The sequence below is a fragment of the Alligator sinensis genome, unplaced genomic scaffold, assembly GCF_000455745.1.
Source record: "Alligator sinensis unplaced genomic scaffold, ASM45574v1 scaffold1129_1, whole genome shotgun sequence".
NCBI classification, from domain to species: Eukaryota; Metazoa; Chordata; order Crocodylia; family Alligatoridae; genus Alligator; species Alligator sinensis.
In genome coordinates this window covers 386,342-405,219 of record NW_005842580.1, presented here as the reverse complement: position 1 = coordinate 405,219, position 18,878 = coordinate 386,342, and the positions used below count along the sequence as shown (strand labels likewise).

Here is an 18,878-nt window from a genome sequence, read left to right as displayed (position 1 = left end):
TCCATTCCCCTAGAACATCAATCCCTACCGTACATTCATGGATAGGCAATACTACTACCCACATTAATCTGTGTTTGGTGGATCCCACAGTAATATACACAGTCACTAGACACCCGGTCACGGACGCATTCTCATATCTTCTTAAAAGCATCTTTTCCCCCTTCAAGTTAGTTGGGTCTTCCGGTATAATGGTAATTTCAGAGCTAGTATCTAATAGTCTTATAAAAGTTTGAACTCCTCTAGTTGGCTATTCCACCGTCACTCGGGCATATGGCCTCTGGTCCTCCGGCCAGGGCAGGCCCACACTCCAGCAGGAGGGACTTTGGCCATCATGTCATTGTGGCTGGGGAATATGAAACTGCATCAAGTCAGGGTATAACGGGGGCGCTAAGGGTTGGACTCCCTCCACAGGGGCTCTCTGTCTACTTAAAAGCTGATACTTCTGCACTAAAACTTTCGTGGGTTGCCTATCAATTTTTGCTTTGGACACCCCGTGCCTTATGAGCCAGACCCATAAATCTCGTCGAGCTAACAGCTTTTTATGCCCTTCCTGCTCCTTGTCTGTTTGCTTCTGAACCGCCCACGTTTGTGAACTTCCAGCCTCCACCAGAGGAGTATTCTCTAACAATTTGGCAGCTATGTCCCCGACCGTTTTCTCCTGTCGTTCCGCTAATAGGAGGGACACATGGGTACGCAGATGGGAAGGAGCAGTATTGATTAACAAATTCTTAATCTGAGATGTAAAAGGCATATTCTCTGGACTATTCCCTACCCACCCCCCATACATCTAATTTTGCATTGCTTCTTCCCGCAAAATCTCTAGTCCCTCTTCCATGGTCTGCCAAGACCATGGCTCTGGGTTATCGTGATCTCCCCTCTCTGGCCACCTGTCTATCCAGCATTCTATACACCAATCTAATAACAGAGCATGGGCATGTGCGGTATGCATTGTAGCATTGTATAAAGTGTCTCTTGTTAGATTTCCTAACGCCTTCAATTGACCTATGGTGACACTTACATGTGCACTACCTTCATCGAGTACTTTTAATATCTATGTTTTCAGTCCCTCTTTCAGCTCTTTTCAAAATTTCCCTGCCAAGGTACCCAATTCTGCTGTTGTGTACTCTCTGATCTCCTGGGATCTACTGACTCCTGCAGGTCCCTGGGTGGTACGATTATAATATACTAGTCGTGCAAATGCACGTTGGCACTCCTCACCATCCAAACTCTCAGCATGTTCGACCTCATCACTATATATTCCCATCCCACTCTTCCGGATCTATCTACTCACTTGTGATCCTCCTAGCATTTCGTAAAGGTAGCTCTGTCATCACCAGAGCTGCCTCCAGCTTAGACAGCTGGGAGACTAGCGCCGACAGGGAGGAGGAACAGTTAGGGGAGGCAGAATCAAGTTGTTTAGAACATAACTCATGCAATATTGCTTCATTCAAATTCAGACGCATCTGCCAACGGACAGCCGGATCGAGCTGTTTCTGCAGACAGGCATTTTGTGTGCTCAGACATTCAAGCACCATAAGGAGCAGCCAAGGGATGGTGTGTCTAGCACCACTCTCCCCCTCAGACTTAAGCTCCTTCTCAACCCGCTGTTGCACACCGTTGCACCTCGGCAGGAGTTACAGGGCACTCCTCCTTACTCCAATAAACAGATGGACTCAATTTACAGAGTGCCTTTGCTACCCCATACCACAACCCGATATCGGGCCAACCCAGCATCCTTCTTTCTGATCCCTCTCCCTCCCCCTTCCACAGCCTCTTAAATAGGTCCATGCCAAACATCAGGGGAATCCCACTGCTAACACCAATTGTCTTAGAATGAACTACTGGGCTCAGAAGATTCTCCGCGCTTGAACAAAGGACATACTCACGGTTGTTTTCACCCTTGCAAAGCTTTATTTAAGGATACTTGCAGAGGCAGGCAATAGAACAGAGAAGAGAGGACAGTTACCTCACATCGGCCTTAGGCGGCAGCCGCCACCCCACATGGTTTCCCTGGCCCCGGAGTGTCTCGATCCCGAAGATGCAATAGCCTGCGCCGGGGCTCCGCACAAGTCAGAACTCTTGCCAGAGCTGAGGAACCCCATTGTAATTTAAGAATGTACAGCTTACATAGTCTAGAGTAAATAATGTTATCTCGAGCTAGGGATTTAGTTATTTTAAGCTAGGAATTTAGGAATGAGTCGTGATCTAACACACCTGGTGTTTACTACATTCCAGGGTATTACAACATTCAGCTATCTAAGTTCATAGTTCAGTCACGCTCACAGAGCAGGAGTCTACGTGCCGCTTCACTGGTCTACTATAGAATCAGCGTGCAGAACTCTTGCTATTAGCAAAGCTCTTACTATTACAGAAAGGCATAATGGTTTTCAAACTTTTTATATTTGTGGACCCCTTTGGAAATTTTGAATGGAAGTATGGATCCCTTTGAAGTGTAAGTGTGGGTATTCATACACTTTTGATTGATCACAGTCATCTTCAGACCCCCAGGGGTCTGCGGACCACAGGTTGAAAATCACTGGCAACTTTTGGACCATGCAAGTAGACTTCTTCCAAAGTCCAAGTGTGGCACTTAACCATGATTAATGGAAATCCCCTTATTAATTTTACATTTAAACAGTAATTGGAGGTATGTTGTTTCTAAGTGCATCTGTTACTTTATAGGGGTGTTGATATGAATGCAAAGGTAGCGCCTAAAAAAAATGCTAGCTTTGTTTTTCAGAAAGCATGGTTTAGTAGTGCTACATCTGGGTTTTTTTACTCAAACCAGCCTGTTGAACCACAGTCCTTCTTATGGACAAAGATATTTGTGAGATACACTGTTCATAACTTTCATAATTTTGTAGGACAGTTCAGCCAATGACTTCTGCAATAAAGGGCTTACACCATAATGATGAATACCAGCTTACATGACTGCTCTTAGCAAATGGAGGAATTTTTCAAAGAACTGTACTCGTTACTTAGGATGAATTCACCCACCCAAAGGTCTACACTCTTATGTTAGGACATTACAGTCGTGTTTAAGGACTGTTCTCCCAGGTAACCCAGACCACAGAGATCCACAAACAGAGGAAATGTGGTATGTGTGGAGCAGTGGGCCTAGGACACTGTTGTCCCCAAACTGACAGCATACTTCCCTCCCCTTCCCCCTCATCCCCGCATGTGATGGAGCTTCATTTTCTGGAAACTGGTTTCTGGCAATCAGCTGATGGCCTGGTTCAGGTACTCATGGCCCTTGCCAACTAGTCAGCTCCCCAGGGGTTGGCTGGCTCAAGTAATCTTTTTTGTTCTTGATCTTGGACATGAAGTTGGAAGGTAGGACTCATATGATTGCCTTGGATGATCTTTAAACAAGGTGCAAAGCCCTGGTGAGGAAAAAGGGAAGTAAAATTAATTCCTTGGCACTTTAGACCCACTCAGGTATTAGATGACCATGGCAGGAAACAGCATAAGGGACAGGGAAGAGCTATCCCACTTGTCTATGCAGCAAGCAGCAGGGAAGCCCTGACCGCTTGTTTCTCATGAAACAGAGATGGGCCTGGAAGGGTCAGGCCTAGGCCATTCTGATAACTGTACTGGTTCATAATACTGTATTTTCTTGCATAGAACCCATACCTTTTTCACCAAAATCAGCTTGTGAGAATCGGGGTGTGCATTATATGCAAGAAAATGGGATCCCCATGGGTCCAGAAATTTGGCAGGGGGATGGGAGGGAGAGCAGTGGCAGTATTCATTGCTGCCATTCTTGAAGCCACAGCAAGAAATGCTGTCACCACTCCCCTCCTCCTGACAGATTTCCAGACCTGTGAAGAACACCCCTTCTATGCCCTACCCCCTGCACACTAAGGTTGGTCCATGGCCAGACCTGACACAGCCCCAAACCCAGTGTGCTGGATCAATTACTTACCTATCCTTCAAGGTAGGATTTTTTTTCCTTTAAGCTGCCTATAAAAACCAGGGGATGAATTATATTTAGGGGTGTGGTATATGTGAGAAAATATAACATTCATACTTCTTGTTACTGTTCAGAGCCAGGCCACTTCCAAAGCTGTTCTGTGATATGTTTAATGATCACATTGGTGCATCATTACTTCTGGTAAAGAATTTTCCAAGAAAATGGCATCTTGTCACACAAAAGCCAATAAATTGAAACCAAGTGTTTCCTGTGTATCTCACATATATACATGTGCCTGAGTCAGTCCAGGAAGGTGACCTACATCTCTTCCATCCCAGCATGTCAGGTTAATACTGAGCTGCTGCCAGTCCCAGAGGGAGCCTTTTCCCTTCCTATTCACTGGGTCTTTTTGAGAGGAATTTGGACCATTCTTGGGTTCCCTCTGAGGCAGAACAAAACAAATCTCAAAAATTCTCCAGGACAAAAACTCCCTTTTTAGGCAGCCCTGCTCACGGTGCACAGGCCAGGAACTTCTGACCTCACAGAGGTGGGTGATCCAGAACTGGGGAGAACTCAGAAATGATCAGAAAACTAGTCAATGGCCCCACAACTCAGTGAGAAGACAAGCCCCATCCCTGTGTTGGTAGGAAAAGGGGTTAACAGTTCAGTGTGGGGCAAGTGAGGCCTCTGCCTGGCATCCATTTCCCCAAGGTAAATAAGGACATAAGAAAATCCAAAGGTCCATCTAGCCCTGCGTCCTGCCTCTGACAATGGTTGGTAGCAGGTGCTTTAGGGGCATTGGGTAGAATGATTCATTCCCTGTCAGACCCTCCAAGTCACCAGCCGTCATAGAGTTAGGGATGTCTTTCACCTGAGGTTATGTTGTGGATGGATGTTTAACAGCCCAGATAGAGCTGTCATCCATAATCTGGTCTGATCCCTCCCTGATACTGTCTGTATATCAGGGGTGGGTAAAATATGGCCCCACAGGCCACATCTGGCTCTCCAATTGATTCTACCTGGTACATGGCACCAGCAGAGTCCAGAGCCAGAGCTGTTACCTGCCCATGAGCCAGAAAAAAATCAATTGGTGAGCCTGTGGGCAGCAGCTCCAGCTCTGGCAGGGGATGCTGGGCAGAGGCAGCTCTGCCCTTCTACCTGGCACTGCCCGGCAGCCTGGAGTCTGACCTGGTGATGCTGGGCAGGTGGGGTTACTTCTATCCAGCATCCCCCTGCCATGCCAGCACAGGCCAGAACCCCACTCACCTGGCACCACGTGGCAGTGGGGTGGGTGAGAGAGGGAACTGAACCTTCCTTCTCCCCCCACCAGAGTCTGCACAGTGGGTCAGTGGGGAGGCCAAGAGGTGGGGGCATTCCCACTCCCCCACCAGCCTGCCTCCATGGGGCTGCTAATGTCATGGCCCCATCCCCAGCATAGCATGGCTCTGCTGGCCAATGTCAGCAAAGCCAGGCTGTGTTGGGGTTGGAGGGGAGGAGTGCACAGGGAGGAGTGGAGATAAGATGCCACAGCCCCAGGCGGGCTCATTCTTTTGCTCCTGCTCCAGAGCCAGCCTCGGCCGGCTGCAGGGAGTTCATATGTGTGCAAGAGTGCATGTGTGTGTGACTGTGTGTATGTGAGACTGAGTGAGTAAGTGCACACATATGGCCCTCAACAGCTCACCAAAACTTGTTAAGTGACCCTCTGGCCCAAATAATTGCCCACCCCTGTTGTACACCCTTTCAGAAGAATGTGCCTACACAGCACCTAAGAAAAACCTTGCTGTGTTGGTGTCTTAAAGGACCAGGGCAGTTTTTTACATTTACGGCAGCAGGGTTCCCACTCCCCCTAGGATGGAAAGAACCACTCCCAGCTCCATCCAGCCCATTTATCTGAGACCACCCATCACTCCCAGGTGCAATTTCCTCCTGCTTAATGGGTGACCAACCTGAAGGATGCAGCTGAGTTCAAGAGAATACAGCATTATCCATGGAGCAAAGTGCGTGGGTAAATAGTCATCATCGTCAGACTCATCCTCATCCTCATGAACACCTGCATATCCACCATAATCATCAGACTCATCCTCGCCATCATCCTCCAAAAAGGTATTCCAACAGTATGTATAATCTGGAGAAATAAAACCAGTCAGTCATGTGCCGATGGGCCTAGCACACTCGGAGATCAGCAAGGCTTGGGGCAGCAAGGCTTTTCTATGCCATGCAATGGGCTCCTGTTACACAGGCAGGTGGCCATAACCCAGGTAACCCAAGCCCAGCTGGTGTAAGCTGAGGACCCCGCTGCATTTGGCACATGTGCTCTCTTCAGCTTTCCCATCTCTCCGCCCAGGGAAGCTCTTGCCAAACCAGCTTCCCCAAACTTGACCCACTTTGTTCATTTTAGCAAATCTGGGGTACAGTCTGGGGAACTGCTTTATCAATGATTATTTTATGTGTGCATTTTATTTGTTTTTGTATTTTTTCTTGTTTTTATTGTAAGCCACCCTCTTTTAGAGAGGGTGGAATATAATCAAATAAGCAAAAGGGGAAGTTGAATGTCCTTTACTGCTTTGTGATGACCTGAAGCACCTGGGCTATGCTGGCAGGGCACTCCCTCCATTTCACCATAGTCAAGCTGACATTGTTGGAAGGGGCTGAGGAAGGAGCCTGGTGTCCTCTTGCTCTTCTTTGCCTGGTGCATTAGACATAGTGGCTGCACTGGTCCAACTTCCTGCCAGAGCTGAACAGGTGCCAGCAGGCCTGGAGATTTTGGGGTGCACATACCTGGACCTCAGCCACTACCTCATTTTCCAGAGGCCAGAAACCCCAGGGGAAAATCCTCACTCCCCAATGCAACTGCTTCTCCCCACTTCCAGATTGCCAACCTGGGTGGAAAAGGCTTCACAGCCAATTGCACAGTCCCATTTGAACCAACTAGAATCAGTGATCTGAATCCTGAATCCTATTTCACCCAGCAGAAGATGAAAGCATAGCTTGCAGCTAACCCTGACTTAATAACTAACTAACCCTGACCCAACTAACACTGACGGTAATCCTATTTTACTCCAGTTCTTATACAGAGGGTGATGGATGACTTGCATGTCCCCATATGGCAGCTCAGAGAGAAATTGCCCACTAGCTGGGTAGCCTAAATAGATACCAGAAGTCCTCTTCAGTACCTACAGGAAGGAGCATCCCTGAGGCAGAGACATTCCTACATCCCTCCCCAACCCCACACCCACAGCACTGGATGAGCCTTTTATCTCCATTGCTCTCTGAAGGCAGACAGGAAGTCTTTTAGGAAAGGGAACTGGCCAGCCTCTGCCCCCACACAGCTGGGCACAACACTGGCTATCCCTGCAGTGCAAACTTGCACCCACAAGACTATTTTCCTTTGCCTGCTCTGGCCCTAGCCAGGTAAATCACCCCACTCACCTCCACTGGCCCCCACCTAACTGCATAATGGACAGGCACCCAGGAAAACACCTCTCTACATGCTCTGCAGTTGGCTGCAGTTGGCAATGCAATATGCCTGGGTAGAGTATGACTGCCTGCTGAGAAAGATGCAGCAGCAGGTCAGTATACGGGTGGGAGAAAGAGGCAACAGAAATGGATCACTGAGTCTGTCCAGAAGAAGTGGAGGGACTGGAGGTGGTGGTGGACCAGGGTGTGAATCCAGTAGGGCATCCAGAAGGCATGGGGGAGTTGTGACCAAGAAGCCTTCATTGGGTGCATGAGGTCCCACTTACACCTGGTGGTCTCCAGTTGTCACAGAGACCAGAAGCATCCTGAGGGGCAGGGCATCACGGATGAACCTCCAACACTAAAGTCAGTATAACAGGCACCTGGCACAGGTGTTCTGCATACCATGTCTCCCCAGGCACAGAGAAGAGGCCCCAGCATGTCATGGCTGGCAAAGAGTTGCAGGGTGCATCACAGGAGGATGTGGGATGTGGCCCAAAGGGTCACCTGCACTTATGGACATGGGCCATGGGTTGCACCAAGAGCTACTCATGCACCAAGAACTACTCAAACAGCTCCCACATCAGCCTGGCCCTGACTGTCCTTCTGGACTATTCCTCCACTCATTGGTAATAATTGCTCAATAACTGGCCAAATCATACAGCTCCTGGGGCACCCCAATGGTCTGGGAATTTGGCAGCAGGAGAGAGGTGGCTGTGCTGGTGGCCACTTCCCTGCTGCCAAATTTCTGGCCGCATGAGGAGTCCTGCAGGTCAGATAACATGGCTCTGTACAGCCAGTATGCGGCCAGATCTGGGTGTGTGGGATTGGTTTGGGGCACCACTGGATCGGGACAGTGCTTGAGACTCGGCTGGTGTGCAGTTGGATCAGGGAAGCATGGAGTCAGGTCCATGATCTGCCCCCATGCACCAACCCTGTACAGGATCTGGCCCATGGACTGACCCCCACACCACTCATCTAGCCCACAAGGGCAAAAAGTTGAGCACGATTCTACACAACTGATCTGGTGCACTGGTGCATGTGGTTGTTCTGGAAATTATGAAATACAGGCAGTCCTCGACTTACAACGTTTCAAGTTACAACATTTTGCACTTACAAAGTTTATAAATTGACACCCTGTTTCAACTTTATGATGTCAGTTTCGACTTTACACAGCTTGATCTGATGCAACGCCATGCCAGTAAACAAGTTCACCGCGTCACCCATCTCCCTGGAGAGCATCTGTCCAAACTTCCTTGGATACTTTCTTTAAGAAAGCAGACAAGACTCCAGAAAACCTGCAGACAAGACTCCTGAAAAGACTTCAGCCAAGAACCCTTCAAAAAGTCCAGCAAAGTCACCTCAAAGAAGTCTTTCCAAATCAATAGGATTGCTATTTACACTATAAATACATTAATGTAGCTATATTACTCATCTTTAATTGATCAAGTACAAAATTCTGGGGTATTTTTGGTGAAAATAGGGTATTGGGCCTTGGTTCAGGGACCAATCCCCCATTTATAACATTGTTTCTTATGAGAAAATTGGTTCCGAGTTACAAAGTTTCAACTTAAGACGAAATTTTCAGGAACCAATTGTGTCGTAAGTCCGAGGACTGCCTTTATGCTGTAATTACGCAATAGGTCTGGGGATGTTTTATTGTGCTGGTGCAAGCCAGACAATTCCAGGAATCTATGATTTGAGAGAGACAGAGCCAGATAGACAGACAGAAGACGCACACACAGAAATACAGATAGGCAAAATGCAAATGATGGCAGGATGAAGTGTGATAAGCCATAAATGTGCTAATGTAAGAGAAAAGGTGTGGGAACAACAGGAAGGAAATAGGTTCACCAAGATGTCAAGGAAGTTGGCTCCAGGAGGTCTACAGAGACCCACTAAGGATGAACGAAGTAAAAAGGTTTTGTGTATTGGGTCTGTGAAAGTCTGGGCTAGTACTGACCAATTTCTAGAATTCAGAAGAAGGTGATGTAATGAATGAGTAATCTAGGGAAAAGAGAGACAGGAAAGATGGCTTCTTGCTAGTCTGAGCTGATCTACTGGACCCAATCAGCATGGCACAGCTACAATCTGCCTCGCTAGTAAGGATTCTGATCGAGTGCTTGTAACTGTAATTACTGTGTGGGTGCAGTCATCAAGCAGTATTGTAAGATTGCTATCTCATGTACAGTCAGTAATTTGTTATAGTATTTTAGAGTGTTTGTTTAAGGTGCCTGTACAGCTACTATTGGCCTTTGGAGCTAATAATGGTATTTTAGCTGAATTACTGACTGGGTCATGTGCATTCCAACAGTCATATAGCGCAGTGGTGCACAATGTTTTGGCCTCACAGGTTGGATGAGTGGCACAGAGCCAGTCTGGAGGCTGGACTGAGCCCCACACATCAGGATTGGGCCCTGTATTGCCTCTGTCCACCCCCATGTGCTAGAATCAGGCCCTGGGACCCTATGCTGTTCTCATGTGCTAGGACCAGGCCCCTCACCACCCCTATCCATCTCCCCAGGGTCCTGCAGCACACAGGCCCATGATATTCAGCCTGCAGGGCTCCCTACAGGTCCAGAAATTTGGCAGCAGGTGAATGATGCCACCACTCTCCAGCCACCAAGTTTTCTGACCTGTAGGGATTCCCTGTGCCAAAAGTTGCAGACCTGGGAGCTGAATCTAGCTTGTGGGCTGGGGTTTGTAGCCATTTGGATACGCATGGGGGATGAAGAGCTGTGGCTGGGTGAGTAAACAGGATCGTCTCTGCAAAGACAAAAAAGAGGTGGCTCTGAGCCACAGCCCAGGAGCTCCAGTCAAGGACTGGGTCAGGCTGCAGGTCAGCGTAAGAGACACTTCACCCACCAAAGGAGGCTGGCTACAGGGGTTGAGCAGCTGAGGCAAGAGACAGAGAGGTGGATCTTCCTCCATAGCAGTCATCTGGGCACAATCTCACTGCACTGAAACTACAGAGATGTCATGGCTGGATGTGAGGAACCTAACCATGATGTTGGGGAAGATGTGGCAGGCGCTGCCAACCACTATCATATGCATAGTGTATTTGCAGTGACTGTTCACAAGCACAAAATCTGTGCACTGTTGCCAGCCGTGGCCATTTTCAGAAGGGCTAGGCCAAACTGCAGAAGTGTAGCTAAAGCAAAAGCCACAAAGCCTTTTTTCTGAGCAACTGTAGAGTGAACCTTTGCAGCTGTTTCAACTAGCTTGGTCAGCAAAATAAAGGGAACAATCAACCTGTCCACCTAAACCAATGAGACTGAAGTGCAAAACCCACAAAGCTTGAAAGGAGACATTATAAAAAAGACCTTAAAATAGATAATCCAGATATATATCATAGATTTATCTTAAAATCTTAGCAGTAGTGATTAATGTAACCAAATATATCAGATGTAGTTTTGCAACAATAGATACATTTATGTTGAGTTTCTCAGATAAGTTGTAAAAACAAAACAGCCTTGTCAGTGAGGATCCTAAACCAAGGTGAAAAGGAAACAGAATAGTGGCAAGCAACATTCCATGATGGTAAGGGAAGGAGACAAGAAATCCTCTCTTCCAGAACTGTAAATTTCATAGATTTCATAGATTTCATAGAATTTTCCCAAGGACATAAATCCCAGCTAACTGACATCTCCCTGGTCCGTGAGAAGGTTGGTTCAGTTTAGTTGCAAACGTTTCAGTGAAACAAAAAAATGTGAAAAAAACCAAACAGAGAACGTTTACAATAATAAATCCATCTATAAGTAGAGGGTATAGGCTAGGATGAAAATTGGAGAACCAAGCAAACTGAGGATCTGCTGCCAGTCTGCATGCTACCCTCCTCCCGACTTTTTAATCTCTCCAGCTAGAAGAGGTGTGAATCTTTATTGTGTGGTTGTGGGTAGCCAACGGGACACTGTAATACATGTTTATTTTTGTGTTTTGGGTTATAAGCAATAACAGGTCAATCTGTAGACCTGTCTCTTTGCAGAGCCTCCCACATAGTCTGTCTCCAGGCACTAAAATCTGCAGGGCTGTGGACTGATCGATGCCAGTTGTCTCAGCACTGACCCTCTGATAAGAGCCTAGGGTCAATATGGCTGGGACAGTGCTAACTTTGTTGGGCATCAATAGTGAGGTCAGACACCTCTTGGTTGTCCTGCAGCAGGCTGCAGAGGTGGCACACGGCATCTGCCATGAGTGGAAGCACTGTATACAGAACCCATCATTCAGCCCCTCAGAGGCACCACTAGCGCCTAGCCTGGTCTGGCTTCATGGCCGGGGCAGACCTTGGGCATCCCTGAGGCTGAAGGCCATAGTTGACTCTGGGTGGCGCATCTGCATGGAATGGCTATGTAACAGGAAATTAAATCCCTGTTATGGGAAAAGGGCAGAAAAAACCTGGAAAGCTGGCATGGCCCCCTTAAGACTCAAACCTTTGGGATCACTAGGAGCCAGAGGCCTGAAAGGGAGCCTAAGGAGAGGCAGAGGGAGCCAAGTAGCAAGCTTATCACTGGCAGAGAGGGACTCCTCTACCAGGCGAAGCAGAAGGGGTCCTGTGACCAGAAAGGGAAGGGCTAGTGGGTATAAAAGCCTACCACAGGAGAGAGGGACTCAGACTGCAGAAGCAAGTGGCTCACTTTTGGTGGATTGAGGAAAGGCCCCTGCAGACCAAGTGAATAGACTTGAAGCAGGGAATAAGTCTCAGCTGGTATTTTTTGTTTGACTAGCAAGCCTGAGGGCTGAAATCTTTGGTGTGTCCATTTTCCCTGCACTGGGGATGAGCCTAAGTTAGAATTTCAATTCTGTGGACACCTGGTGGACCAGAATCAGCTAGAAGTAGATAAGGAGTTCACATAACAGGGTGCTTGGAGAGAGTATCCTGTGAGAGGGACTCTCGTTAAAGGACTAGGCCAACAGGTGCAGGCATAACATCTCAAAGCTGGAACCTGAGCTGGATGTTTGGGGTCTAAGGACGTGCCAATGGGGCCTATAGGATAGGCTGTAGGTTTGCAAACTGGGGCTCTGGGGTCTAGACCCCAGAGAGGCAGAAGCAAGAAGGGAGTTAATAGACTGGGAAAAGGACCAGAGGGCACAAGGACCCCACACCCAGAGAGACTGAGCCCTCCAAACAAGCTGAACTCTTGGTTACAGCTGTATACAATCTAAGCAGAACATAATAGCCTGGGGCTTGTAAGCACCAGAGCCCCTGCCAGTCCAGGGGGATGGGGTCTTCAGGCTCCTCCACCTAGTATAGAAGCAGGATACCTCCTAATTCACTTGCACATCAAGGCATAGCAGGAAAATTGGGATGGGGGGAAGTTTATAAGAAAACTGAGGGCAACAGGACTGGCTGTAATGAGACAGAGGGCTGCCCACTCCATGTGGGTCCTGTCACAGGCTAATACCGTGGAGTGCAGAAGCATGTCCTTGTTTGGTCTCTGGCCTCCCTCCACCTGATCCTGCCTTGAGAACCTCACCCTCCTACCTAGCTCCGTGCCCTGCCACTCATTGCTGCAGGTGCAAGTTACCAGGCTGAGGTGTAGCTAGATAATACATTTATCCAGGTAAATGTGATTTCTACCTGGAGAAAAAGTGGGATAGGATCACAGTTATATGGCTGGGCAAGTAAGTAATGTTTAATTGGCACTTATCATCTCCTTGGTGAAACAGGATTCTGCCCCAAGTCCTTTGTGTCCTATTATACTTCCCTCTGAACCATTCTGCCCCTCCAGCCCCACAGTTCATTACCTGGGATGGTCATGACTTGTATGGTAACTCTCTTCATCTTCATCAGATACCGTAAACCCTGACGGGTGTGTTCGTCATCATGAAGGTAGAGCCGTGCTACATGAATGTTTAATTTCACGTTAGTGTTTTCCTGCATGAAGTCTGCAATTCTGGCAGAGCACTCCGCACAGGGACTCCAGGACAGGTACCAGGTGATGGTGCAGGATCTATTCTTGGAACTGAAGTTCTCCAGGAAGTGGATTTCTGCATGACAGTGTTCAGTATTTTCATACCAGTGCTTATAAGGTCTGCCACCCCACGTTAGCTCAGAGAGCAGGTGTGTCTCTGCTAGAAGGACACTTGGGTCAAAATTCTCCTCAAACTGGTCCTGGGGAATATACTCCCTGGAATAGGAAAGAGATTGCAAGGAGTCACTGACTGCAGTTTTATAGCAGCTCTCTAGTCCTGGCCAGGAAGGAAGGAGTGGGATGGGGAAGGAGCGGGGAACACAAGGAGAGAAGCACAGGCAGAGTGAGGGAGCAGACAGAGCAGTAGACAAGAACAAAAGCTACAGCTGCCCTCACAGGTATGAAAGGAGAGCAAGACCTAAACCATCCTGATGCCCACTTTAGTAGCAAAGTGATGCAGAATAGGAGGAAGCTGCAGGTTTCCACCCCCCGACCCCCAAGTTTAGCACTATCACTTTCTTCATCACAGAGCCCTGACATGCCCACACACCCCTTCTGCCAGGTTCAGGGACTGAGCGCTCAGGTTTGCACACACCTGGTTTGGACACTTGGAAATTCTGAAAAGAAATCTACTGACATTTAATTGATTAAGTTTTTCCTTCTTGGAAGCAGTCAAAGCAGTTATTTCCCAGCTCTGCTAACTGTCAAGGGAACTTATGCAGTTGGCACCATTCCAAGTACAGCCTGGAGGACAAAGCAGGAGGGGAAATGCTGTACCCACAACTGAGTCTATCGAGAAGAAATGTTTAATGTAGTGTATCTGTGGGGTTCCTGTCCTGAAGGGATCCCACAAGGAAGAACTGAGGGATCATGTTTATTAGTAACAACCAATTTTCTAACACTATATGGGTAAAGCAGAACAATACAGGAATAATGCAATTTAAGCAGCACCTTCTGCTGACAGTGCAGAACTAACATACAGGCACTGGATACACAACACCTACCCATCTCAATATTGTCTTACCAAGAAATTGCACAAAACTTCCAAAATACCAGGGATGGAGGAATAAATTAAGTGTTAATATGGGTGTAAAATTGTACATTTTAGAAAAGTGCCTTTACACAGTTTGTGCCATCCTGACTCAAGCCTACTGAAGTAGGGCCCCATGCCAAATTTTCTCACATATCACACCCCACCCCAAATAAGACTTGTACCTCATTTTGGGAAGGCAGAATGGAGAGCATAAAGATTTTTCCTGGGTCCTACCCCAGTGCTGAGCGCCTGGAGCAGGGGCACATACTTAATCTGTGCAATATTATGCAGTATTAAAGTTAGAACGTATTTTGAGCAGTCGCACGGTAATATTTACTATGATTTCTGACTTGCACAGCTTGCCCTCTGCCACTAGAGGGCTGGCAAGCAGATATCCTGGCATGCTTTGCTAGAGCACCTCTTTCTTATATTTCCAATGGTAACCAAAAACAGCTGAGCACAGAGGAAAGCATTGACTTGGCTGATCACCTGAGGACATGAATTCCAACACCTCCTTGGCCAGGCACGGGGTCTCCAATTCCCCCTTGACTGACTGTCCCAAGTAGGACTGGATTTCCATTGTTTTCTGGAGATGAGAAGTGGCAGAACTGAGCAAATCCTTGCCCTGGCCAATGTAATTCACAGGTGCTCCATGTTTCAGTAGCTTGAGCTCCTGGTCCTGGGTGGCACTACTTTGAGCATGATGATATTGCAATGGGCATCATGTTTGCCCACTTGCAAGAGGCAGAAGACACCATCACACAAGCCACTGATCTGCAGGCTCAGTACTAAATTTTACCTTATTGCTGGGGACCTACTTAATTCACAGATTTTGCAGAAACCACAAAATCTGTGATTGGCCATGAAATCAACAACACCAAAACATTAATAAAATAAATGCTGGCTCCCCAGTGGGAGCTAGCAGTCCTTGCTGCCAGGGGTAGGTGTCGGCTGGCAGGGCAGCATGAAGGGCAGGAGACAAAATGGTGGCTGCCCCCTTTGCTGTCCTCCTCCAGATGGGACCTCTCCACCAATCAGCACTGAAGGGCAGGACTGCACAAAGGGCAGCCAGCAAAGATGATGGCCACACCTTCATCCCTACCCCCACAGGGCCTCTGCACCAATCACTGCCAAGGGTGGAACAGCCACGAAATGACTGCAGAATTAGAACTTTATGCCACGATCAACCTGCGAACATTGTAAATCCCACTAGGATTTAGGTGGACCCCTACTCATTGCAGCTGGGCACTACTGGTGAGCATGGACTGGTGGGAGTAACTTGTGCTCAAAATGAGCAGTGGCAGTGGAACTTTAGAACGTCCTGTGGTACCTTCTTGGACCTTTATGCTGCGCTGGCCCCCCTGCTCCAGCACCAGGACATGAGGCTTCGATGTCCTGTGTCCATTAAGACATGTGGCCATGGTAACTTAGAAACTGGTACACATCGACATTCTCTGTTCCAGTTTGGCAGGGGATAGACAATGGTGATGATGGGTGTGTAGTATAATAACTGAGGATTTAGGGCTTTGGTTCATCAGGCTTGGAGATCTGCATTAGATAATCTCCAGGTCTGAACACCATGGCCTCCTGAGCTGTGTGGAGGCCATCCGTGGGATTCATATACTCATTCTGTGACTCCCTCATCATGCCTCAGCTTACATAAACCTTAAGGAGTTCTGCCACCCGTATCCTCCACGCTATATGCAAGGCAAGGGAAATCTTCCTGGACACCCAGATGTTAGATGGTGCCCAGGTTGAAGTGGCAATCCCAGCTGAGCACTGTGGACAGACCCACTGCCAGGCTGTTATAATCACAGAGATCTCAGCTGACTACTTTCTGGAATAATGTTCTGCCAAGCAGGAGGGAGTGCAGGGAGGGGACCTCAGAGTGATTGTGAACCCTACCTTCACAGTGCTGAATCATTTAATGTTATCTGCTTCGCGGTAAACACTCTCTGACGCCTCCATTTCCATTTTCACTGACTGGCTTTCTTGCCTGCATTGCATGACAGCCTCTGACTTCTTTACTTTTCCTTCCATCCAGAAACAGCACACACACCAACTGCAGGTGCTTTCTCAGCCTGACAAAGGGTTTTTCAACCCAAAAGCTTGCATCCCAGGCAGTTAAGTTGAGCTCACCTGGAGCCTCACAACTCCACTGCAACCAGCAAGCCTCAGGCCTGTCAAAGACATGATGGGGTCTGGGCTTTCCCCAGCCAGGACTGTATGCATGCATGTAGTAGCTAGAGGTTATGGAGCCTCCTACCCGCCTTTCATCAGGTTGATCCTTGGTCCTGGCATTTCCTGGGGCTGCTGCACCATCAGCAGTCCCACCAAGCAGTCCCCGACCCTGGTAGAGTGCAGTTTTAGTGGTCATGTCCAGGACCTTGGGCCTCCTCCTTCCCCATAGCCCCAGCTCATACCTCCAAGTTTGTCCTGGCATGGAAGCTCAGCAGGACATGTCCTTCCCCTGCTGGCTGGTGGTGCAGTGAGTGCCCCCTCCAGCTCTGGGAGTGGGGCATTAAATGACTCTTAAAAAATGAAAAAAGGAAATAAGTGCAGATGGAGTGAGGAGGGTGGCATTCACTCTGTCTGCACCTGGAGCTTGGGGAACCCCAGCAGCAGGAGGTTCACCTTGAGGAACCCCAGCTGCTCCACCAAACCAGAATCCAAACAGGTGCAGTGGGGTGTCACTACATCCCCAGCAATGCTGAACACCCACTCGCTCAGCACACTGGGTGGTGGACAGGACAGGGTTCATGGGCAACTGTGGCCAGATCCGGCCACATCTGGCTGTGGCTTACCCAGTAGGCCAAGGGGGTCACACCTCTAGCTCAGCCTCCTCTGAAGTGCCTTGTGAGGAAGGAGACCTGGCTCTATGGAAAACATGAAGGTTGTAGAGCACAAACTCAGGTGATTCCCCCTCCTTCCCCAGAATTTCCCTTGCTAGGGCACTCAGGTCCAGATCCAGCTCTTCCTCTGACACTGGAAGGCTCTGCACGGGAAGTGTAATGGGGGTGGAGGAGACTGTCATGCTGGTGCTGCTGCTTGTTGTCATGGTGGTGGTGTGGAGGCATTATGGCTGGTGCCCTTGGAGGCGATGCAGTTTCGGGCACAGGCAGTAGCACTGGCACTGCTCCCCTCTCCTTGCTGCTTGTGAAAGCCTCATCCCTACTAGTGGTAGGCAAGAGGCTGTGTCTCAGTTTGGGGGGTGAGGCTTACACCTCTCCCTGTACCCACTCTTCCACCCCTCCCTGAAGGCTTGCCACCTGCCTTTCTACCATGCTTCCTGGTGTGTTTCATAGTGTCTTGCTTTTATACAAATATATACATGTATCTGCATTCCTATATACATTCTCTAAGGTGTGTAGTCTATGCCGCAAGGTACAAATGTATCTCCCTTCCTATAAAGCAAGGCAGTTCAAACAAAGATGCCTTTTCTGCTGTTTTTCCATCCCTCCCCCAGAGCACTGGGATTGGAAGGGACCTCAGGGAAGGATCACAGTCACTGGCCAGCTACACAGTCAATATGAGAGCAGTCCTTCCCCACTCTTCCCCCTCCCTCTCCTTACTTTCTGTTTCCCTGCAGGAAAGTCCAGCCTGAGCTTCGAAACTCGAAACGTTGAGAAACTTTCCAAATATTTCGACTGCCCTCATTTCACAAGTTGTTGGAGAGTAGGTTTAGATTAGACATCCGTAGGAACTACTTCACAGTTAGGGCGGCTAGGATCTGGAACCAACTTCCAAGGGAAGTGGTGCTGGCTCCTACCCTGGGGGTCTTTAAGAAGTGGCTCGATGCCTACATGGCTGGGGTCACTTGAGCCCAATTTCTCTCCTGCCCAGGCAGGGGGTCGGACTTGAAGATCTACAAGGTCCCTTCGACCCTACTTCTATGATTCTATGATTTCATTTTGAGGCTGTTTTGAAGCCCCTGATTTTAAAATTGCTTTGATGACTTATATAGTTGGGGAACAGTTTAGGGCCTATGTATTTTTCTGTCTGTATGAGGCTAGTCACTGAATGAGAACACGTGGAGCTGGGCTATTGCCCATGCCAAAAATATAGGTTAAAATCATATAGTCTGTTTGTGCTTGTGGCTGGGGGGGGGGGGGGGGGGGGGGGGGGGGGGGGAGGGTGGTGTGCAAAATCAAAGAAAACCAGGATCCATGATGATCTGGCCTGCTAAAAAGGAAGGATTGGGGCCTGGCAGATGGCAGAAAGTTGCAGAAGCAGGATATATTCCAGCCTGAAAAGAAAAGAAAAGAAAAGAAAAATACAATAAAAGAAAAGGAAGGAAAAAAGGGAAAAAAAAGAAAATTAAAGAAGAAGCACAAGATAAGAAAAGAAAAGCGAAAAGACAAGATACAATGAAGGAAAGAAGAAAGACCCGAAAAGAAAAGGGAAGGGAAGAAGACGCACAAGGCGCACTTGGCGTGGGGGGCCGAGAGCAGCCCGGGCCCGGCGGGCACAAGCGGGGCACAGGACCCCGCCTCAGTTCTCGGTCCGTCCCCAGCAGCGAGCGGTGCTGCCCGAGCCGGGGCCCGGAGCGGAGCCCGCAGCCCTG

General features: G+C 48.5%; 1 protein-coding gene across 1 annotated transcript in view; it reads right to left on the bottom strand.

The window, feature by feature from the left end:
* Window positions 1-1,888: 1,888 nt before the first annotated feature.
* Window positions 1,889-18,878, bottom strand: part of LOC102373005 (C->U-editing enzyme APOBEC-1-like) — a 17,312-nt gene continuing 322 nt past the window's right edge. Inside the window, exons 2-4 of the mRNA XM_006032622.3 lie at window positions 13,115-13,497; window positions 5,860-6,038; window positions 1,889-3,383 (exon numbers count right to left, since the gene is read on the bottom strand). Of these exons, the coding sequence (XP_006032684.1) occupies window positions 3,261-3,383; window positions 5,860-6,038; window positions 13,115-13,497 (685 nt within the window). The 3' untranslated portion in view covers window positions 1,889-3,260. The remainder of the gene's footprint in view (window positions 3,384-5,859; window positions 6,039-13,114; window positions 13,498-18,878) is intronic.